The sequence below is a fragment of the Babylonia areolata genome, chromosome 32 (genome assembly GCF_041734735.1).
Source record: "Babylonia areolata isolate BAREFJ2019XMU chromosome 32, ASM4173473v1, whole genome shotgun sequence".
Lineage (NCBI taxonomy): Eukaryota > Metazoa > Mollusca > Gastropoda > Neogastropoda > Buccinidae > Babylonia > Babylonia areolata.
This window is the reverse complement of record NC_134907.1, coordinates 5,346,804-5,371,009: the sequence shown is the minus strand read 5'-3', so window position 1 is coordinate 5,371,009 and position 24,206 is coordinate 5,346,804. Positions and strand designations below refer to the sequence as shown.

Genomic DNA, 24,206 nt, shown 5'->3' with positions numbered 1-24,206 from the left:
TGTTGTTTTTGTTTGTTTGTTGTTGTTTTTATGAAAAGAAAAATATACATATGTTTGCTGTTCCTGCTCATTTAAGGCATTTTTATCATTTTGTCGGTGGTGTGTGTGTGTGTGTGTGTGTGTGTGTGTGTGTGTGTGTGCTACCGCACCAGATGTAATTTATCTTTATGAGATGATAAAATCATTCTTATCTTAATTTATGTGCAATATAATACATGCAATGTTACCTTGGTGTATTTCAATATGTTTACGATAATGATTAATTACAACATTTTGATGAAGTGAATATATACAGTACTTTTGATATGAATGTCTTATATGCTATTGTTGTTTTTTTTAATTAAGTCATGGTTAATGTTTTGTGTTGAGTAATTGTCTACGTTTGTTTTGCCGCACCTGATGTCATTTCTCTTTATCTTATCTTTGACCTGTCTTTTTGCTCCCTGTTCAACTATTACCTGTCTTTTTGCTCCCTGTTCAACTATTACCTGTCTTTTTGCTCCCTGTTCAACTATTACCTGTCTTTTTGCTCCCTGTTCAACTATGACCTGTCTTTTTGCTCCCTGTTCAACTATTACCTGTCTTTTTGCTCCCTGTTCAACTATTACCTGTCTTTTTGCTCCCTGTTCAACTATTACCTGTCTTTTTGCTCCCTGTTCAACTATTACCTGTCTTTTTGCTCCCTGTTCAACTATTACATGTCTTTTTGTAGCCGTCAGCTGGCTCCACCAAGGTAGGCAGTCTGTATGATTATCCATATCATTCATCATTCATACTTTTGACGGTGACGTACCTCTTGCTCACAGTGACGCAACACAGGGGCATGGGTTTTGAAGGCCACACATGGCCATGGCCATGGGGGCGGTGAATCCATATCCAGTGTGTCCAGAGCTCGGCATAGGAAGGCGGCGCCCATTGCTGTCCTACTTGAACCTCACTCACCAGTCAGGTCCTGTTCACACAGGACAGAGTGACGACTGTCGGAGTTCAGTTTTCTCCCCTGGCTGTTCGGTTAGTTGTTTGTTCTTCGTTCGTGGGCTGCAGCTCCCACGTTCACTCGTGGGCTTTTACGTGTATGACCGTTTTTACCTCGCCACGTAGGCAGCCATACTCCGTTTTCGGGGGTGTGCATGCTGGGTATGTTCTTGTTTCCATAACCCACCGAACGCTGACGTGGATTACAGGATCTTTAACGTGCGTATTTTTTCTTCAGGTTGTGTATACACACGAAGGAGGTTCAGGCACAATGTCCAACGCTTTAACCACTCGGCTATTGCGCCCGTCAGTTCGGTTAGCATTTTTGTTTGTTTTGTGATGCCTTCAGCTTCAAGGTACTAACATGTAATGACTTGGGATGACGTAAGACTTGTTATGACGTGTGCGACAGGTGACGTCAGTCAGGACGAAGTGTACGGCGCTCCGGGCAAAGAGTGTTGTGCCTGTACCGGTAAACCGTGCAGTGACCCTCAGCCCGTGAGTGACAGAGAGAGAGAGAGCGTGTGGGGGGAAGGGGGTCGGGGAGGGGGCGTGGGGGGGGGGGGGGGGGGGGGGAGGGAGAAGACGGCAAATTATTTGTATTTGTAGTACTCTTTTTTTGTCACAACAGATTTCTCTGTGCGAAATTCAGGCTGCTCTCCCCAGGGAGAGCGCGTCGTTATACTGACATCGCCATCCTTTTTCTTCTTCTTCTTCTTCTTTTTTTTCTTTTCTTTTTTTTCTTCCCCCTGCATGCAATTTTATTTATTTTCCAATCGAAGTGGATTTTTCTACATAATTTTGCCAGGGACAACCCTTTTGTTGCCATAGGTTCTTTTACGTGCGCTAAATGCATGCTGCACACGGGACCTCGGTTTATCGTCTCACCCGACTGAATGACTAGCGTCCAGACTAGCACTCAAGGTCTAGTGGAGGGGGAGAAAATACTGGCGACTGCAGGTGTGATTTGAACCAGTGCGCTCAGATTCTCTCGCTTCCTAGGTGGACGCGTTACCTCTGGTAACCACGGTGGTGACTCTGTGTGTGTGTGTGTGTGTGTGTGTGTGTGTGTAGGTGTGTGGGACAGATGGACAGACGTACACTAACTACAAAGCCATGGTGGTCACTGCCTGCAGAGAACATCGACATGTCGAGGCCGACTACCAGGGTCCTTGTACAGGTATGTCTGTTTTTTCTTCTCGGGGGGTACACGATACGCTCCCTCGTTTTCTGTGTGTGTGTGTGTGTGTGTGTGTGTGTGTGTGTGTGTGAACCTTCGCATCGCAGATGACATGAATGGCCTGGCCGGCAGAGAGCAAGAACTCTCCAAGCTTTTTAAAAGACTGCATGAAACATCGACAAGAAATGGCATGGAAATCAGCGCCAGAAAAAACAACAAGAGGCAAAGCCCTCATCACTCACTTGTGCTTCGCGCTTCATCCAGTAACGGAATCATGAGGAGAAAAACAAAAGAGATTAGGAATTCGTTAAAAAGTGTTTTATTACATCTCGATTAATCTTTTATTTCGCCGGTAAAGGAGACGTTGCCATCGCTTCACAGCGGCACATGGCAGATCTCTAGATCTGCACGAACCAGTCGACAACGGACTGCTGAAGAAACGATTGCTTCAATTTGTCTTTTATGTTCATTCCAGTTAGTTCAGTGTCCACTTCAGGGTATTGATAATCGATGGTGTAATTAGTTTCACTGAATGTGTCCTGTCCAGAATTTGTATTTCTTTCTTTTTAATTGTGAACAAGAAAAACGAGGTCATGTCTTCTCACCAAACACAACCTACCTTCCAGTAAGTCAGTGGGAAGCGGTTTTTAGAATTTTCGGATTTCGGAACGCACCTTAACGAAATAAAACGGATACGGAAATACTGATTAATTCGGAAGACTTACAACCTATTATTGGTATGACTGTGAAGATTTTGTTTTCATACTATGTTTAAGCCAAATTTGGTACTGGCAGACAAAGTATTTCCAGAGAAAATGGCAATGTTAAAGTTTACCACCGACACACACACACACGCGCTCACACACACACACACACACACACACACACACACACACACACACACACACACACACACACACACACACACACACACACACACACACACACAACCGAACACCGGGTTAAAACATAGACTCACTCTATGTACACAAGTGAGTCAACAATTGATGGCCAGCCACAGTACCACTGTCACTGCTAATATAACTGTCCAAGGACAAAAACTAGGACATGTTCAACAGTTGACATAACTGGGATCCATCATCAGCAGTGAAGAATACAAACCAGAAATCCTCTAAAGGGCAGCAAAGACATCAGCCCTTTTGGAGGGGGGAGGGGAGGGGGGAGGGCAGAGTGCCTGGCTTGGCAGGTCCAAGGGAGGTAAGCGTTGCACGGTTTCCTGGCGACCCTCCATCCCCCTGAACAGCGGGAGGGATCCCTGCACGGGCATGGCCGGCATTAGGTCCAGGACGGCAGAGGCATGCCGCATGAAGGGCACGTGAGCGAGGGTCAAAGCCGCCGTCATGGGTAAATGTTGCGGTTGGTTTTGTCGGTCCAAGAGAGGTAACCGCTCCGAAAACCGCACGGGGTTGTGGGAGCGTGGTTGTGTCCCTTGGCGTGGTGGCTGGCGAGGAAAAGTGCGTTTTGTGCAGGTCAGGGATCGAATACGGCTGCCAGAAAAGGGCGCTGTGCAGACACACAGGAGGCGTGATATGCTGGGGAGAGGTAACTAGCCGCATCTACCTTTGTTTTCTCTCCTTTAGCGGGGAAGTAGTTTGCACAGGACAAGGAATTAGACTCCTCAGTGTTGGAGTTGTGCACCACTGGGTCACGGTATTGTATGTGTAATTAAAAAAAAAAAAAAAAAAAAAAGTGTTTCCACAGGATATTAAACATCATATACACTCATCACATCACCAATGCACCAAACCTTCAAGAAGCATTTTGGACCATTCGAAAACTGCTGACATCAGTTCAGAAAAGAAAACTACTGTGGTATGGCCACATAACAAGATCATCGACTGGCCTTGCCAAAACAATGTCCCAGGAAAGTGTTGAGGGAGGGAGACAGAGAGGACTGATAAATGATTGATTGACAATATACAATGGGCAGGAAGACCATTCGCAGAGACCCCGAAATTGACACGACTGACTCTCCTGGGGGAATCTGGTGAACAGTGCTGAGCGGTGCCCCTTTGACTCTGCACAGACTTCAGAGAGAAGATTGCTTCTGTACTGTTGCTGTTACAGTTGCTGTCGCTGCTTTTCCACTTTCAGTCGTTTCCTGTTTCTGTGTCATTTTTTCTCTCTTTCCCTCTCTCATTCGTCCATTGATTAATTCATTCGTCCAGTCATTCAATCATTCACTGTGCCTTTCGCAGCGGTACAGCAACAAGAAATTCTAGTTTATTCTGCTGCCTCATGACAGAAAGAAGGGTCAGAAAAGAAAAGAACTTTTTATAGTTATGATAAACATAATGATTCTGAAAATGTGTGTGTGTGTGTGTGTGTGTGTGTGTGTGTGTGTTCCGTTGCAGCGTCCTGTGAGGACGCCGTGTGCGGCAAGCCGTACGAGACGTGTGAGGAGGTGAATGGAGCGGCCACGTGCACGTGTCCATCCTGTGGGGCTGGGGGGCCTCCCCCACAATCCGGTCAGTCCCCGTGTACCATTTCTTTTTCATGTAGAGAAGTGGGGCAGGACGGGGTGACTTTATGCCTGCAGGTGGGACTGAGCGGGTGAGCACGGCAAGCAGTTCTCTGTGTGTGTGATCGGAAGTGATTTTTAAATATTTTCTTATTTTACTTGCATTTCATGTATCTTAATGTAGTAATTTTATTGGCGTGACATATGTTATGTGCATGCATACGTTGTGTGTGTGTGTGTGTGTGTGTGTGTGTGTGTGTGTGCATTTTACTTATATATACGATTTATTCCCTTGATGTTTTTTTATTAATGTATTGTTGTACAATACTTTATGGTCTTAACGTGTGTGTGTGTGTGTGTGTGCGTGCGTGCGTGCGTGCGTGCGTGCGCGCATGTCATTTTTAGTAATCTATACCCTTTTTTTGTTGCATGTTTTCCTTTGTAAATATTGTTGTGCAATACCCTATTGTCTTAACATGAGTATGTGTGTGTGCAGAGGGGGTGTTAGTCAATCGTCAGCTATTGGGAATTCTTATTTGACTAATTTTAATCTCTTCTTATGTTGCGCATGATGATTTTATGCCAGTGTTTACAACGAGCCTGTGATTGCACATCTTAATTTCCATGTGGATTAATAAAGTGTTTTTGATTTGATTTGATTTGATAACTGTGATACCACTCCATCCAGCAATGGAATATAAAAAAAAGAAGAAGAAAAACGCTGCAAAGTAGACCATAATTATGGCAAAAGGATATATACACATTGATGTGACCTTGACCATAGAACAATACATTACAAAGCATTTATATTAATAATATGCAGGCTTATACAGCGTCAAACTCCCATCTCAAATGGGGCTCACCGCGCTTTACAATAAGATTCAAGACTAAGTGACATAAAAATATATATATATAATCAAATAGAATAAAAATGAAATAAAATCAAATAGAATTAAATGAATATATAGACTTACTCTCACATCACATTTCCTGAAATACATATTTCAGAATATCTCACATCACGCTGGCTAAAGACTGCACACTTCAAACTAAGTGTGTATGTGTGTGTGTGTGCGTGGAAAACTAGAGGAAAAACCATGTTTTATCATGCTTCTATATTTTACTTGTGCATCAGGTTGTGACCTGGAATGATGACTTGACCTGTTTACTCACTTTAAAAAAATCTTTCGCCCTTTTGTGACCTTGACCTATAGCCTCTAACTTTTATATTTTGTTTATGGGTCATGCTGACCCATGATCAGTCAAATACCAGGTTTGATTTATCAAGATTGGATGGAAGATAACGCCCCCATCGAGGAGAGACTACAAAGAGTGCTCTGTGTTTTGTTTCACTGAAACATGCCTTTACCCGAACATCCCTGACAGCGCCGTTCAACCACCAGGCTTCACTGTACACAGAGCTGACCACACTGCTGAGGACACACGTTGGTGCTCCGATGTCAGAGTGCTATCGCGTGCCTGCTTCCCTGACGTGGAGTTCCTAACCATCCAGTGCCGACCACCTCCCACGCGAAATTCCCTCAGTGACGCGAGCCTCTCCGCCGCACTGTCTTCTAGCAGACGAAATTAGCAAGTGCGAGAACAGTTGGCCCGACTCCACTGTTACTGTTGCTGGTGATTTCAACAAAGCCAGCCTCAAGAAAGAAATGCCGAAGCTGTACCAGCAAGTGGACTGTCCAACACGTGGTGACAAGACCCTGGACCACTGCTACACCTCCATCAAGAAGGCGTACCACTCGATCCGCCGTGCACCTTTGGGACAGTCCGACCACAGCATGAGTTTTTTGGTGCCGGTCTACAAACAAAAGCTGAAAAACCAGTCGTGAAAACTGAAACAATGGTCGGCCCCTGCGTTAGAGACCTTGCAGGACTGTTTCGAATGTACAGAGTGGAATGTTTTTAAAGACTCTGCCGGGGACTTAAATGAATATACCGACACAGTGTGTGATTATATTTCATTCTGTGAAAGTGTGTGCATTTCATCAAAAATTATCAAAATATTTTCAAACGACAAAATTTGGTGTTAGGCAAAAACTAAAGGAAAAAGAGAGAGCTTTTCGCGAAACTGATGATAGAATAGTCCACAGTAACGCAAAAAGAAGTGTTGAAAATGCATTAAGAAGGCAAAGTTTTTTAAATAGGAAAAAATAGAAGAAAACCTGTCTGCAAACAACTCTAGGAATGTATGGACCGGACTGCAGAACATCACTGATTATAAAATGACCCACCAGACAGTCGACAGCACTGAATTTCCATGTGGATGAATAAAGTGTTTTTGGTTGATTGATTGAAAACCTGACCTGGTATGTAGATGCCAGTCGTCAGTCAATGACGCAAACCACTTCACCTCTGTGGCCAGTCAACACTGGGAAAGCATGTCTTTGTTTCAGCACTTTTGTCTTACATGTTTTATAAACATTGAGAATCAGTTGTAGTCACTTTTTAAAAGAATTGTTTTTGTAAAAGTATTAAATTAGCGTGCCTCTATCTCATACACACAGATATACACATGCGCGTGTGCACAACGTATGCATAAACCCGAACACTCCAACACGTACTTGGGAAAGGCCGGCACTTTGCTCTCATTTTCCTCACTCCACCCAGACGTGCACGGGCACCTGGCTGGCTGGGGAAGTGAAAAGGGCGGAAGTGTCCCGCCGTCCTGGTGGCAGTGGATATGCCTTCCTGTGCCGAGCCCTGGTGGCAGTGGATATGCCTTCCTGTGCCGAGCCCTGGTGGCAGTGGATATGCCTTCCTGTGCCGAGCCCTGGGGGCAGTGGATATGCCTTCCTGTGCCGAGCCCTGGGGGCAGTGGATATGAACTGACTGCCCCATGGTCGTAAAAGGCTGTGGAACCTTTAACCCTTTTCTCAACTTTTGTTTCCGCAGAACGGGTGTGCGGAAGCAACGGACGGGTGTACCCCAGCCAGTGTCACTTCCAACGGTCCGTGTGTGAGGCTGACCGGCCTGACGTCACCATGGAGAGCAGCTTGGAGCCCTGCAAGGGGGATGAAGGTGGGGTAGGGGGTGGGAGGGGGAAGTGAAGGGAGGGGGATCAGTGTGTGTGTGTTTGTGTGTGGGGGGAGGGAGGGGGTAGGAGAGGGAGGAGGTGCGAGGGGGGGTGGGGGTCGGTGGGTGGAAGAGGAGTTACAGGGGTATGCATGGAAGTGGGAACATGGGGGAGGGGGGGGGGGGGCGAAAATGGTAGGACGCTGTTTTTGAGGGAGATCGTCCTGGGAGACTAAACGAAAACAAAAGACTGACCATGATAAGTTCAGGCCATCATTATAAACACTCCATTTATGGATGAGTATCCAAGTATAGCTGACAGAACAAAGAGGTGTGAACACAGATGCAGGAAAACGTTGGGGAAACAGTCTCACGGCTTCGGGGTGGCACATCAAACCAGCGAGAAGCCTCTAAAAGAATGGAAGCCTCGCATTGATGTGGACCTTCATCACATGCCCCCTTACCCCTCACGGTGGATGGCAGAGGAGCATGTTGATCGATTTTCCAGACGGGCGCAATAGCCGAATGGTTAAAGCGTTGGACTGTCAATCTGAGGGTCCCGGGTTCGAATCACGGTAACGGCGCCTGGTGGGTAAAGGGTGGAGATTTTTACGATCTCCCAGGTCAACATATGTGCAGAACTGCTAGTGCCTGAACCACCTAAGTGTGTATATGCAAGCAGAAGATCAAATACGCACGTTAAAGATCCTATAATCCATGTCAGCGTTCGGTGGGTTATGGAAACAAGAACATACCCAGCATGCACACCCCCGAAAACGGAGTATGGCTGCCTACATGGCGGGGTAAAAACGGTCATACACGTAAAAAGCCCACTCGTGTGCATACGAGTGAACGCAGAAGAAGATCGATTTTCCTCTCTCCCTCGTCATCCGTCATCATCCCCGGCCAAACATGTGCTCTCTCTCCGTCTCTCTGTCGGTCGGTAGAATCTTGCGGTGGACAGATTCTTTCCCTACATCCTCTAACCCGTTTTCTTTGCCCCCTCTCTCTTTCTCACCCTCCTGTCTATGTTTCAATGTGTGTGTGTGTGTGTGTGTGTGTGTGTGTGTGTGTGTGTGTTGTTGTTGTTGTTGTTGTTGTTGACTTTCATCATCATACATATCATGCACAGAACATCTTTCTTCCTTCATATGTTTGTGTAGTACGTAACGAAGGCTCAGCCTTTGAGCAGAATTGAGTTCTGTCTCCCCATCCACAAACCCACCCCCTTCCTCCTTCACGCAGGGGAACCCGTGGGCCCGTGGTCCGAGTGGAGTGAGTGTGACAATGCCTGTGGCAGGGGCACGACCCGACGCTTCAGACAGAAGCTGGGAGACACGGACTTTCCCCTGGAACAGCAGGCTGTGTGCTACACAGTGTGTCAGGACGGTGGGTCATTCTTCATTGCACACATGACGCTGTTTCCTACAAAGTTCTTGTTGTGTTGCACTCCAGTGGTACAATCTGTTGCGAAAAGTGACTTGAGCAACCGCGCGAGTGTCTGTGTGTGCGCACGCGTGCATGTGTGTGTGTGTGTGTGTGTGTGTGTGTGTGTGTGTGTGCAAGCGCGCTCGCGTCTGTGTATGTACTAGAGCAATGGTAAAATGTGTGTGCACGTTTGTGCATTCGTCTGTGTGTCGATCTGTGTGTGTGGCGTCAGTGTCACTATGTTGAGACAGTAAAGTGTGTGTGTGTGTGTGTGTGTGTGTGTGTGTGTGTGTGTGTGTGTGTGTGTGTGTGTGTGTTTACGCGCGTGTACGTGGATGCGAACGCGGTGCCAGTGTATGGTCGAAAACAAAGGCGTTTGAACAAAACAATATGCCTGATCTGAAATAACGCGTTCCTAGTCAGGAGCAAGTATTGTCGCGTCATCGACTGACGTCCCGGATAGCATGCAAATGTTTTTGAAACATTTACCTAGAACCAGTAAACCATTTAAAACCAAGTGAACCAAAATGAAACGTTTTAAAAACGTGTGCATGCTGTCTGGGGGTAATATGACACAAAAAGAAAGGAAAAAAAAAAAAAGAGTCGACGTCAACTGCTGATACGACTGAAAGTTTATCTTCAGTGATGAGCGTGTGCGGCATTTCTTGACGGTTTTTTTTTATATTATTTTTTTATGCAATACGCGTGTGCAAATAGATAGATGGTGTGAAGGTAGGGACTGTGAAAATAGATAGATGGTGTGAAGGTTGGGACTGTGAAAATAGATAGATGGTGTGAAGGTAGGGACTGTGAAAATAGATAGATGGTGTGAAGGTTGGGACTGTGAAAATAGATAGATGGTGTGAAGGTTGGGACTGTGAAAATAGATAGATGGTGTGAAGGTAGGGACTGTGAAAATAGATAGATGGTGTGAAGGTTGGGACTGTGAAAATAGATAGATGGTGTGAAGGTAGGGACTGTGAAAATAGATAGATGGTGTGAAGGTTGGGACTGTGAAAATAGATAGATGGTGTGAAGGTAGGGACTGTGAAAATAGATAGATGGTGTGAAGGTTGGGACTGTGAAAATAGATAGATGGTGTGAAGGTAGGGACTGTGAAAATAGATAGATGGTGTGAAGGTAGGGACTGTGAAAATAGATAAACGAATCATTTGGATAAATCACCAAATATGATAAAAATACCTATTCAACCCAAAATGTATCAAATGAAATTTGAACCTTTACAAAACACCAAGGAGTCTTAAGATCTTGACTTTTTAATGTAAGTAGCTTTTTCTGTTAAAATTCTTATATGTTATTATTGTTTCCAATCAGAGGTAAGTATGGTAACGGCATTTCATTTTCAGCTGTATGTTTCACATGTGATCACTGCGTTGTATTGTTCAATTCTAAACGCAGAGTTATTGAGTTAATGACGAATGAGTTATTCCATTTCACCTGCACTCGTTTTCATCCAGTATCGTGATTGATATAACTTTGGTCAGCATGTCTTCTGAAAACCCAGTAAAAAGCTGCAATGCCCAACATTTTCTCAGTGTCAGTATTTGGTTAGGCCCAAACACAGTTTCAGTTTCAGTAGCTCAAGGAGGTCACTGCGTTCGGACAAATCCATATACGCTACACCACATCTGCCAAGCAGATGCCTGACCAGCAGCGTAACCCAACGCGCTTAGTGAGGCCTTGAGAAAAAAAAAAGGTGAATAAATAATAGATAAGCTTACATAAATAAATAAATAATAATTATAATATAAAAAAGGTAGTAGTAATAATAATAATAATAAAATAATGATAATAATAAATAAATAAATAAATAAACAAACACAGCTGAGCTGACCTCATGCCACACACTTTTGTGACATCCTTCGCATCCTTGTTGATCCCCCAGTTTGTTCACTGTATACGTGGGCAAAATCACCAAAGACACCATCCATACCCACAGCGCTGTGGTGCAAAGTAAGGAACCGTAAGGTGGAGAGATGAACGGTGTATGGTGGATTCCATTAGTTACGATCATATTTCTTTTTTTTCACTATGTATTTCTACATCATACTCTCTATTCCTCGCCGCCAGCATCACCAGCACCGCAACAGGCTGCTATTGCTATAACTACTGCTGCTGTTATTACATTCACTACGGCTGCTGCAATTGCTAGTGCTGCTGTTGCTGCCACTGTTATTACTACTACTGTTGCTGCTTCTGCTACCACCACCACTCCATGCCCATCAGCAAATTAAAATATAAAAAAAAAAAATCGCCCCCCCCCCCTCCCCACAACAGGTCCGTGTCGGGAGGACACGTGCCTGAACCCCGGCCAGGTGTGCCAGGTGAGCGAGGCCACAGGTAGCGCGGAGTGCGTGTGTCCAGACTGCCAGGGCCTGCCCGACTCCGCTGTGTGTGGCCTGGTGGGCCGCGTGGTTCGAACCTTCGACAACCCCTGCCTAATGCAGCAGAAGGCGTGTGAGCTGACCAAGAACTTCACGCTTCTGGAGGAGAGGGCGTGTGAAGGTAGGGGAGGTGTGAAGGTAGGGGAGGTGTGAAGGTAGGAGAGGAGGGGGTGTGAAGGTAGGGGAGGTGTGAAGGTAGGGGAGGTGTGAAGGTAGGGGAGGTGTGAAGGTAGGGAGTGTAAAGGTAGGGGAGGTGAAGGTAGGGAGTGTGAAGGTAGAGGAGGGGGTGTGAAGGTAGGGGAGGAGGGCGTGTGAAGGTAGGGGGAGGTGTGAAGGTAGGGGAGGTGAAGGTAGAGGAGGGGGTGTGAAGGTAGGGGAGGAGGGAGTGTGAAGGTAGGAGAGGAGGGAGTGTGAAGGTAGGGGAGGTGTGAAGGTAGGGGAGGAGGGAGTGTGAAGGTAGGGGAGGTGTGAAGGTAGGGGAGGAGGGCGTGTGAAGGTAGGGGAGGTGTGAAGGTAGGGGAGGTGTGAAGGTAGGGGAGGAGGGCGTGTGAAGGTAGGGGAGGAGGGGGTGTGAAGGTAGGGGAGGTGGAGGGCGTGTGAAGGTAGGGGAGGTGTGAAGGTAGGGGAGGTGTGAAGGTAGGGGAGGAGGGCGTGTGAAGGTAGGGGAGGTGTGAAGGTAGGGGAGGAGGGAGTGTGAAGGTAGGGGAGGTGTGAAGGTAGGGGAGGTGTGAAGGTAGGGGAGGTGTGAAGGTAGGGGAGGAGGGAGTGTGAAGGTAGGGGAGGTGTGAAGGTAGGGGAGGTGTGAAGGTAGGGGAGGTGTGAAGGTAGGGGAGGAGGGCGTGTGAAGGTAGGAGAGGAGGGGGTGTGAAGGTAGGGGAGGTGTGAAGGTAGGGAGTGTAAAGGTAGGGGAGGTGAAGGTATGGGAGGTGTGAAGGTAGGGAGTGTAAAGGTAGGGGAGGTGAAGGTATGGGAGGTGTGAAGGTAGGGAGTGTGAAGGTAGAGGAGGAGGGAGTGTGAAGGTAGAGGAGGGGGTATGAAGGTAGGGGAGGAGGGCGTGTGAAGGTAGGGGAGGTGAAGGTAGGAGTGTGAAGGTAGAGGAGGGGTGTGAAGGTAGGGGAGGGGGTGTGAAGGTAGGGGAGGGGGTGTGAAGGTAGGGGAGGGAGTGTGAAGGTAGGTAAGAAGGGTTGTGAAGGTGGGGTGTGTGAAGGTAGGGGAGGAGGGGGTGTGAAGATAGGGGAGGTGTGAAGGTAGAGGTGTGAAGGTAGGGGAGGTGTGAAGGTAGAGGTGTGAAGGTAGGGGAGGTGTGAAGGTAGAGGTGTGAAGGTAGGGGAGGTGTGAAGGTAGGTGAGAAGGGTTGTGAAGGTGGGGGGTGTGAAGGTGGGGGGTGGTGAGGAGGGTTGTGAAGGTGGGGGGTGGGAAGGTGGGGGCTGAGAAGGGTTGTGAAGGTGGGGGGTGGTGAGGAGGGTGTGTGAAGGTGGGGCTGAGAAGGGTTGTGAAGGTAGGGGGTGAGAAGGGTGTGTGAAGGTGGGGGGTGAGAAGGGTGTGTGAAGGTGGGGGGTGATAAATTGATAGGTTTCGAGTAGTTTGTTCATGCGCTGATGCCATAAGTAACGACAATCTAAACTGATTTGGGAACTTAAAATATTTCAATGGTATGTATGTACTCTTAAATCATACAAGACGGGACAGCATACAACAAAGAGCACCTCATTTTCTTTCTCCATCTGGCAAAGTGGACATAATAAGTCAGCCTCGTTGTGCATTCTTTAACGATAACTGTGTTCTGCAATCTCGGAAATGCCCAATCTGAATCTTGCCATTGTATGCCTTAAATGTCAATCCAGATTCATTAGTAAATATGTTTTGATATCAGGTGTAGAGACATTAAATCTTTCACTGTCGTTTGCATTGAAGTCCCACTCTTGCCATCAATACAGAATTAACCTTTCTTTGAAAACCCGAAGAAACTCGTCAGTCCCTTCCACACCTTGGTTAAGCCACACACACCCAAAACCAAACATGTACAACTTTCAACGTTGGGGTGAAGGGAGGTGAAGGGAGAGAGAGGAGGAGGGGAGAGAGGGGAGGTGAGGAGAGAGGGGAGGTGAGGGGAGAGAGGGAGGTGAGGAGAGAGGGAGGGAGAGAGGGGAGGTGAAGGGAGAGAGGGGAGGTGAAGGGAGGGAGGGGAAGGTGAAGGGGAGAGAGGGAAGGTGAAAGGAGAGAGGGAAGGTGAGGGGAGAGAGGGAAGGTGAAAGGAGAGAGGGAAGGTGAAAGGAGAGAGGGAAGGTGAAAGGAGAGAGGGAAGGTGAGGGGAGAGAGGGAAGGTGAAAGGAGAGAGGGGAGGTGAAAGGAGAGAGGGAAGGTGAAGGGAAAGAGGGGAGGTGAAAGGAGAGAGGGAAGGTGAGGGGAGAGAGGGAAGGTGAAAGGAGAGAGGGAAGGTGAGGGGAGAGAGGGAAGGTGAGGGGAGAGAGGGAAGGTGAAAGGAGAGAGGGAAGGTGAAAGGAGAGAGGGAAGGTGAAAGGAGAGAGGGGAGATGAGGAGAGAGGGGAGGTGAAGGGAGAGAGGGGAGATGAGGAGAGAGGGGAGATGAGGAGAGAGGGGAGGTGAATGGAGAGAGGGGAGATGAGGAGAGAGGGGAGGTGAGGAGAGAGGGCAGGTGAAGGGAGAGAGGGGAGATGAGGAGAGAGGGGAGGTGAAGGGAGAGAGGGGAGATGAGGAGAGAGGGGAGGTGAATGGAGAGAGGGGAGATGAGGAGAGAGGGGAGATGAGGAGAGAGGGGAGTTGAAGGGAGAGAGGGGAGATGAGGAGAGAGGGGAGGTGAAGGGAGAGAGGGGAGGTGAATGGAGAGAGGGGAGGTGAGAAGAGAGGGGAGGGGAGAGGGGAGATGAGGAGAGAGGGGAGGTGAGGAGAGAGGGGAGGTGAGGAGAGAGGGGAGGGGAGAGGGGAGATGAGGAGAGAGGGGAGGTGAGGAGAGAGGGGAGGTGAATGGAGAGAGGGGAGGTGAAGGGAGAGAGGGAGGTGAGGGGAGAGGGGAGATGAGGAGAGAGGGGAGGTGAAGGGAGGGAGGGGAGGTGAAGGGAGAGTGGAGGTGAGGAGAGAGGGGAGGTGAGGAGAGAGGGGAGGTGAGGAGAGAGGGGAGGTGAAGGGAGAGAGGGGAGATGAGGAGAGAGGGGAGGTGAGGAGAGAGGAGGTGAGGAGAGAGGGGAGGTGAGGAGAGAGGGGAGGTGAGGAGAGAGGGGAGGTGAAGGGAGAGAGGGGAGATGAAGGGAGAGAGGGGAGGTGAAGGGAGAGAGGAGGTGAGGAGAGAGGGGAGGTGAGGAGAGAGGGGAGGTGAAGGGAGAGAGGGGAGGTGAGGAGAGAGGGAGGTGAAGGGAGAGAGGGGAGGGGAGGAGAGAGGGGAGGTGGAGGTGAGGAGAGAGGGGAGGTGAAGGGAGAGAGGGGAGATGAGGAGAGAGGTGAGGAGAGAGGGGAGGTGAAGGGAGAGAGGGGAGATGAGGAGAGAGGTGAGGGGAGGTGAGGAGAGAGGGGAGGTGAAGGGAGAGAGGGGAGGTGAGGAGAGAGGGGAGGTGGAGGTGAGGAGAGAGGGGAGGTGAAGGGAGAGAGGGGAGGTGAGGAGAGAGGGGAGGTGAGGAGAGAGGGGAGGTGAAGGGAGAGAGGGGAGGGCAGAGGGAGACTGGGGGTAGGAGAGGAGGTCGGCAAGTTTAGAGAACTGACATGTTTTGAATGGTCTTATATATTACGTTCCTTTGTACGCTATTTTACCGCATGCTATCTTGTCGCCCACAAGCCAGTTTCCCCTGTATTGTTACGAGGACATTAAAGTGATTTGATTGATTGAACCTCTCTTCCTGAGCACAGACAAACCCCGGGAGTGCGCGGTGATCCGGAATTTCGCCCAGCTCACAGACACACAGGGCTGCCGCAGTCTGGGCAGTCAGGACACTGGAGAATGCTATGGTGGCTGTGGTGATGTGCCGGGTCAGTGCTGCCTCCCCGTGAAAAATGACTCCCCGGTGACTGTGAAGCTGACGTTCAGATGTCCCGACGGTTCAACTCGAAGGAGACAGGTGGGTGTTGAGGGTGGTTTGGGCGAGGGGTGTTTGTGTGCATGTGTGCTGCGTATAAAGGGGGTGGGGTGGGGGGCCAGACAGACAGGTAGAAAATTTGAGAGAGAATTATAGCTGTGTGCATGAACAAAAGTGCATTTTAGAAACAGAATAGTAAGTTGTGTTCGTTCTTTAGTTTAACGTCTTTTCACTGTAAGTGATATTAGACGAGGGATGGAAAAAAATCGAGTGGGAGGAGGGGGAGGAGGGGATTACTGTGTACGCGTACGAGTAAGTGAAAGTGTGTGTGTGTGTGTGTGTGTGTGTGTGTGTGTAAAAATTATTGATTTAAGTTTTGTTTAAAAAAACAAAAACAAAAAAACAAACAAACAATATAACATATTTCTAAGTAAGTTGTGTGTTTGCGCATGGGTACATGAGAGTGTGCATGAGAACAAAAGACAGAGAATAGTAGGTGTGTGGGTGAGCAAGAGAGAGAATAGTAGGTGTGTGAGTGAGCAGGAGAGAGAGAATCGTAGGAATGCATATATGCTTGTGTGTGTATGAGAGACCATGATCACTGTGGTGTGTGACCGGACTGTGTGCGCATGTGTGTTGATGCTGACAGTATTTTACGTGAGACAGACACAGACCTCCACCCCCCTCCTCCCAAAACAACAAAAACCACTAATCCTTTCATGACCAAACAGCATGAAAAAATCACGGCCTGCAAGTGCGTGGACATCCCAGAGGACTAACCAGCAACACTGACCAACAGGACGAGGGTTCTCTGCCTTCAGTGGGTTTTTTTAATTGTCTTCTTCGTCTCCGCTCTTCCCAGACACTGTCACTGTTGTTGTTTTGTTGTTGTGTTCATGCTTAGTGGTAAGGTCATAAGGAAATGAAGAACGAAAGAAAAAGAAAAAAAAATTGAAAAAGACAGAAAAAAAAGAAGGGGAAGAAAAGAAACAGATGTTTAAACTGCTAAATAAACCAAACTGCACATCTCAGTCATTTTTTATGTTTTCTTAATATTTTTCCCTAAGTAATTTGTTTCATTCTAAGTTTTTCTTTCCTTTTAGATCTGTGTGATTCTGTCTGCCGTTTTTCCTGCTTTATCAATAGTATCAGTATACACTGTACTCGTATTACGTGTTTGTTTGCAGTTATTTCAGGTAACAAATTAATTTTCATGTTCTGTTGTGATTACTGTGTTGTTGTTCTCTCTATGTTTGTTTTTTGCTCAGTTATTGCAGATAAATGTATATTTATGATTGAGGATAATACAAAAAAGGGGGTGAATAAATAATAGATAAATACATTAAAAAAATAACAACTACTACCACTACTAATAATATGTATAAGGCGCAATAACGTGATGAAGTCAACTATAAGCGTACATAAATAAATAAATAATAATTATAATTTAAAAAAGTAGTAGTAGTAATAATAATAATAAATAAATAAGACAACAATGATGATAAATAAGTAAATAAATGTTAAACATAGAGACACACATTCACACATACACCCACATAAAAAATAATTATGCATAACAGATATGCACCAAACATGCAGTTTCACAGATATGAAAGCACAGTCAAATACACATAAACGTACATGAGCCCCAACCCACACACAAACCCCTCACACACACACATTACCCTGCACCTCCTCTACGCCCCTCCTCCACACACTCATTTCTAGGCTACGTATCGCAGCTTCCACGGCACACACACACACACACACACCCCCCCCCCCCCCATATACAGATATAAAATATAACCCCGCACGTCCAATCGTTGCCACATGTAGGATAGCAATACAGACCTTTCACTTACCCCCACCCCGTTCACAACACCACAACGAACATTTGGCATGTGCAGGGAATCTCTGCACTGTGTACCTTACACCTCGGCATGCCAACGCACCGCACTGCAAACACAGGACCACACATACCACACGCACAGGGTGCCACGATGCCGCAAGGTGGAAAATATCTTGATGCAAGAACTGCGTCTCAGCTTGTGCATGAAACACAAGATCGTTTCGTTTTGCAAGAATGCGCAAGTTGTGTTAATGATCGTATTTTTTGATTTGAAAGCATCGTGCTCTTCCTTAGTGATACTTACGGCCGCACTCTCTGTTTAAATTTCGTTTGAGGCGATCGGGGATGATGGCTTGTACTGTTCGTTTTGATATTACGTTGACTTGTTTGGGTTTCGATGTCCGTGATGTAGGCCGCTGTTGTTGTTGCGTTACACAAGTCTGTACTTCGCTCATTGTCCTTAAAAACCACAAGCACACGGCATAACATTCATTTTTAATCTGAAGTTGTTTTTGCGCATGGCATGCACCTGGGCTTCCAGTACACATTATCAGATTTCTGTATGAGGTGTGTGAGTTGGTAGAATAGCATTGGTTTCGGCTGTGGATGACGAGCCATGGAGGCAGAGTCACAGCTTCAAGAATGTTAGGCTGATTGTGACTTGTAGGCAGCATCTCATCCCTATTGTTTTCCATTTTGGTTCGCAGTGAACCAACCGGACGTCTTGTGCTGAGCCATGTGTGTATATGATGGCCCTTCTTTACGTTTTCTTCATGAGTCAGCTCACTTCTGCACCAGTTTGCCCAGCCAATCCCGACAATCCTTCCTATGAAAATGAAAAAAGGCCGTGCTTGCATAGATGGTTGAGCTTTCGGGTGACCCATCTCTCCCATCTTTGCGTTTCTTTCAGGCTTCTGTGTTCGCATTATGATTGTTGTCTTCTGCTTGCCTCCATCCAGACTACCTCGTCCAGACTGCTTGCTTTTGTTGTTGATGCGTCATCAGTGGTTTTGTAGGTTCTAATGTAAGAAGTAGCTAACCAGAATAACCTGTATGACTGCAAGAAGGAAAAGTCAAGAGGTATCGCAAGAACTGTGCGTGTTTAATGTATAACCAAGATCACCTCAGTAGCTTCTTTTGAACTTAATTTTAGGGTTCCTTAGAATGTTGTTTCATCCAAGTCCTTGTCGATCACTTTGAGACGAGTGTGTATACGAAGATGTGGCGTTTTTCAACCTTTGTTCCATTCTTTTAGACTGATAAGCCCTTATGCATTTGAACAGTTTTGTTGATTTTTCGAAGGTCACATCCTGTGAACTTTTCAGTTAGCGTATGGATTACGTTTCTATCTGATCCCTCAATAATAGGTGGTGTATTTTGCTCTGCGTTCTGTTATTAGAGAGGTGCACAACAACGTGGGCTTGAATGGATTGATGAAGATCCTGTAAACAATATACTACCATTGACAATAATTGTTTAGTGTTTCTGCGCCATAGTTCTCGCAAGGAGAGGTCAAGTTGAACAGAAGCAAGGTAACGTAAATAACTGAACGACAAAGACAGTGACATGAAAGTATTAATAATAGCAATACGTACACTTTTATCATAAGAAGTCAACAATGTCTTTTAAATAAGTAAATAAATGTACTTGAAGTTCCTGGAAAACACACATGTTGTTATGTTTGTGAAACAGCAAAACAAAAGAAACTGAAGGAATGATTAAGCACTGAAAGATGTGTCATTTTTCCGTATTTGGAAATCTCCATGAATCTTTTAAGGCGTTACTCTGTCGGCCCTGTCGTTCTTCAACCCCTGCACGATGATGTATCTTTCTAACCTCCCCTCCACACCGAGTTAATCTGCATTAGAGACCCTCTACCACAACAAATATCCTGCTACGTATGAGTTCTTCACGCACACACACACACACACACACAGATGGACACTTACTCGTACAAGCACACACACATACGCCTATATCCCCCCCCCCCCCCCCCCCCCACATATATACAAAGATATATATATATATATACACACCCGCACGTTCCAATATTCCGTTGCTCCCACAGTGTAGGCATACATATACACACATACCTTATCCTCTACCCCCACCCCCCTCACACACACACACATTTGCACGTGCACAGAACTCTCCTGACACTTGTGTACACTTACACCCTCGCGCATGCACAAACGCACTCAAACACACAGACCCACACATACACACACGCACAGAGGCTGCCACTGATTGGCCGCAAGAGGGATGGGAAAATATCTCTGATGCCAAGAACGTGGCGTCTCAGTCTATTGTATTTGGAAAAGCCCACAGAGACTCTGTTTCGTTTTGAAGAAATTTGCGCAATGTTGGTTTGGAAATGATGCCGATATTTGTTTGATTTGCAAAGCATCGTGCTCTACCTTTCATGCTAGACTTACGGCCGCTCACTCTCTCTGCTTTTATTTCTTTGAGGCGATCGATGGTGTGATGGCCTTGTACCTGTTCTTTTTGATATTCTTTGACTTTTCTGGGGATTTCCGATTTCCCTAGATGTAGGCCGCTGGTTGTTGTTGCGTTACCAGCAAGTCTGTCAGCTCGCTCATTTCCCTTAACACCTGCATGTCCCGGGCAGTATGACCATGTCAGTTTTTTAATCTGAAAGTTGCGCATTGTCTAATGTCACTCTGGGCTTCCCATTCCATTTTCAATTTTCTGTATGAGGTTCATTGAGTTGGTTAGAATCATGGCATGTTGGTTTCCGGGCATGTGGATGGACGGTAGCCACTGGAGGGCATGTGTCACAGCTTCAACTTCCATCGTTAGGCTGGAAGTTGTGACTTTGTAGGCAGCATTCTCATCCCTAATTGTTTTTCCATTTTGTTTCGCAGTGAATCCCCAACCGGACTGGTCTTTGGTGACTGAGCCATCTGTGTATATGATGATGTCCTCTTCTTTACTGTTTTCTTCTATGAGTAGCTTCACTTCTGCATCAGTTTTGCCCACTGGCCATTCCCGACAATGTCTTCCTAGAGTGGGTGAAATGGCCGTGTTGAATAGATGGGTGAGGTTTTCGGGGTTTTTCTCCCATTCTTTTGTTTCTTTCAGGTCTTGTAGTCGGCATACTAGCTGGATTGTATCTTCTGCTTGCCCCATCCATGATCTTCCTCGTCCTAGACGGCTGCCTTTTGGTTCTTTGACTGCGTCATGCAGTGGGTTTTGAGGGTTTTCTAATGCTTAGAAGTAGGTCTTAACCTGTTCTACCTTGTTTCTGGCCTGCACTGAAAGAAGGTCAAGCAGGTATCGCATGGTTTCTGTGGGCGTGTCTTTTGTTGTTCCAAGGATCAGCCTCATAGCTTCATTTTGAACTCTAATTTTAGGAGGTTGCTTTGAGATGGTGTTGTTAGCCCAAGTCCGTAGTCGATCACACTGAGGACGAGTGATTGGTATAGCAGGAAGAGGTGGCGTTGTTCAACACCTTTGGTTGCCATTGCTTTTAAGACTGAAAGGCCCTTTTTGCATTTGAGAACAGTATTTTCCGTATGTTTTCTGAAGGTCAGCATCCTGTCGAACTGTATTCCTAGGTAGCGTAGGCATTCGGTTTTCTTTATCTGAATCCCGTCAAATGACACAGGTGGTGGTGATTTGCTCGCGGTTCTGTTGTTGAGGGTGCACAGCAACGTTTGGGCTTTCGCTGGATTGATGGAAGATCCTGTCTTTGCACCATTGAGCAATATTGTTTAGTTGTTTCTGGACGGCTTTAGTTCTCGCAAGGAGACAGGTAATAGTTGAACAGAGAGCAAGGAGACAGGTAATAACTGAACAGGGAGCAAAAGGACAGGTGACAGTTGAACAGAGATTAAAAAATGATGGGCAATACGTACCAGCTTTTTATCAGTAAGCAAGTCAACAATGTCTCTTTTAGACATAATAAATTATCTGGTATCTTGTAATGTTGCCTGGAAAACAACATGGTTTGTTTGTTGGTTTTGTTGAAAGGCAAGGGAAGCAAGAAGAAACTGAAGGGAATGATTAAAGCACTGAAAGAGATGTCATTTTGTCTGTGTTTGGGAATCTCTCTATGAATCTTTTTGTGCGTTTCTCTGTCTCTGTGCCCCTGTCGTTTTCTTTCTCCCCCTTGCACGTGTATGGATGTGTGTATTCTTTTTATTCTAACCTCCCCCCTCCCAATCTCTGATGGTTATATTTTCATTAGAGAACATACATACACACAACAAGATGATCCTGCTTCTATGTATGAAGTTTGCTCACACACACAAATAGTGCATGTACACTAAGTTTATGTGTGTGCGTGCGCATGCGCGTGCTTGTGATATAAAAATAAATACACACACATACATATATATCCATATAGAAAGTGTGTATGTATATATAACCAAGCGCTCAGCTGGCTACAAATAACTGTTTCACACACAAGCTGTAGCAGACGCCTTTTTCGCAACTAACCCACCAGTCTTCAATGGCTCACTCACAATGAGCAAGGCCGTTTCAAATTTTGAATGGAAGCCCCTTGTAAACAAACGCTCTAAACATTTATTAAACTGAATCTATGTATCACCCACTGCCAGATTGTCTGTTGTGCTTACACACACGCTTTAATCAGTTAGAAGCATAGTGGATTTTAGTTCATTCGTCAGTGCATGGATTTTAACTAACGCTAATTTTACGACATTTTGTTCTTTTTGTCACATATTATGCTACAATCTACAATTCTGTATGTGATTACTTATTGTACACTGCAACCACACTATCACAGTGTTTGGATGAGAATAAATCAGGAACTTGCTGCAAAGTGGATGACAATTTCACTGCAGTGACGGTGTCCAACCATTGACATGTGGAGGTAACTTGTGTGTGGCGTAACTATTCAAATTCGAATTTGAAAAAGAAAGCTGTTAGTCATCCGGTCGCTCAGGTTCACCGGTGTTGTGCTTGAGTCCACACGCTCGTTTGTCACACCCACTGTCAGCTGCCTAACATTCCACTAAAAACCCTTTGTGACTGGCCTCTATTTGTTCCTTGCCTGTGCGCGGATCTTTTCTATCCTTTCATCTTCATACTCTTTAATTCTTTAAGAATCTAAATTCTTTTGAACCGTCCCCTTTTATATACCACTTGGTAAACACGGCTGTATATATATATATATATATATATATATATATACATACATACACACACACACACATATGTATATATACAGCCGTAAAGATTGAAGCCCGTTGCCTTGTACTTCAACAAACCTCAATCTCAACAAACAAGTGAACACTTTTATCTTTTGGAGATATTATTCTTCCATCTTGTCTCATGTATATCATTATGAGAAACCTATGGCTCCAGGCTTGACTTATACCAGGGATTGACATAAGTTTACAGTTCGGCCATCAGCAAAGTGAGAGCTTTATCATCAATGGTTTCTCCACTGCAATGATGATACATTCACAGCTTAGTCTTTGTGAAGGACTGTGACTGTCATCAAACCAGAAAGGAAGATTGCATTGGCTTCTCATGCTGCAGCCTTCAGGACTAGCTGGCCTTCGGGGACCATCCAACGCTGACTGTTCTGAAGCCTTCTTGGCCGAGAGAGTAAGGATGTAACTTGACAAGACACTCTCCACTATAATCAAATTCTAGCCCAGATAGTCAGGGCAGCAGATGCCTCTTCTGCATCAGAACGATGGACATAGTCTGACACAACTGACATGCAGTATAATGAGACACTCTTCTTTTCCCAAAGACACACCACCATGCTGAAACAGGTCTTCAAACCCTGATGGCTGGTGACCATTCTGTCCAGGAGCCTCCACTGAAGACACTGTAAAAGACTTGCTGGGGGTAGGGGCATGGGGAGGTGTGCAGGGACACACATCGATACTGCATTTACTCCTATCATGTGCTTCAGCAAACAAAACAAACAAAAAAATCACATGCGCATAGGCTAAAACAAAGTCATTTATTTCTTTTTAATTACTGTGATTCACATTGTTTTAAAAGCATTACACACACACACACACACACGTGTTCATGTAACCGCACGTTTCACAAGACCTGAAATGTATGTTATCACATGCAATCTGGAAACTGTAGTATATGAGGATCAAACTTTAAAACATTTGCCTAAAAAACTACCACCACCAAACAGGGACAATCATGGTGATAGGATGCTGATTGCAAAAACAGTTGATACCACAATACATTGTGTTGTATTGCATTGCATTATACTGTTTTTTGTCTCAACAGATTCCTCTGAACTTTGGGCTGCTCTCCCTAGATGATAGTGTCACCTCATTGCAGCGACACCCAAATGTGTATTATATATAAATTATTATGTGTGTGTCTGCAAGTGTTCAAAGAGGATGTTTTCATAATACTGCCTGGGACAGCCGTTTTGTAGCTGTGGGTTCTTTGCTGTGCATTTAAAGCATTCTACACTCAGTTAGTCAGTACCTAGGTTTGTTACTTCATCCGAAAGACTAGCACCAAGACCACCACTCAAGGTCTAGTTGAAGGACACTCACTTCCCAGTCACACACTTTACTACGAAGCCACTGCTGTGTAAAATGTAATGCCACAGAAGATGGGACAGAATAAAGACAACAACCAAACAAAACACAAAGCAACAAAAAAGTAACAACTACATCCCCCCCCCTCACCCAACCTAAAAAACAATTCAAAACAGGACAAAATTTGTCCATGAACACCTGGAACCTAAAACACACATCTGAAATGCACGGAGGTGTGGAGGAATAGATAAAAACACACCTGAATTGAAGCAGCCCTTGTGTCATCATAGCCTCACACACAGTTGAACATCTTTCTC

The 24,206-nt window shown here is 45.9% G+C and overlaps 1 protein-coding gene across 2 annotated transcripts in view; it reads left to right on the top strand.

Annotated features, from left to right (window-relative positions):
- Positions 1 to 16,403, top strand: part of LOC143276534 (uncharacterized) — a 164,492-nt gene extending 148,089 nt beyond the window's left edge. For both annotated transcript variants that reach the window (XM_076581082.1, XM_076581084.1), the window contains exons 47-54: positions 1,388 to 1,473; positions 2,050 to 2,155; positions 4,531 to 4,644; positions 7,548 to 7,673; positions 8,913 to 9,056; positions 11,394 to 11,621; positions 15,359 to 15,567; positions 16,257 to 16,403. In XM_076581082.1, coding sequence (XP_076437197.1) covers positions 1,388 to 1,473; positions 2,050 to 2,155; positions 4,531 to 4,644; positions 7,548 to 7,673; positions 8,913 to 9,056; positions 11,394 to 11,621; positions 15,359 to 15,567; positions 16,257 to 16,304 — 1,061 coding nt within the window. In that variant the 3' untranslated portion in view covers positions 16,305 to 16,403. The remainder of the gene's footprint in view (positions 1 to 1,387; positions 1,474 to 2,049; positions 2,156 to 4,530; positions 4,645 to 7,547; positions 7,674 to 8,912; positions 9,057 to 11,393; positions 11,622 to 15,358; positions 15,568 to 16,256) is intronic.
- Positions 16,404 to 24,206: the final 7,803 nt, after the last annotated feature.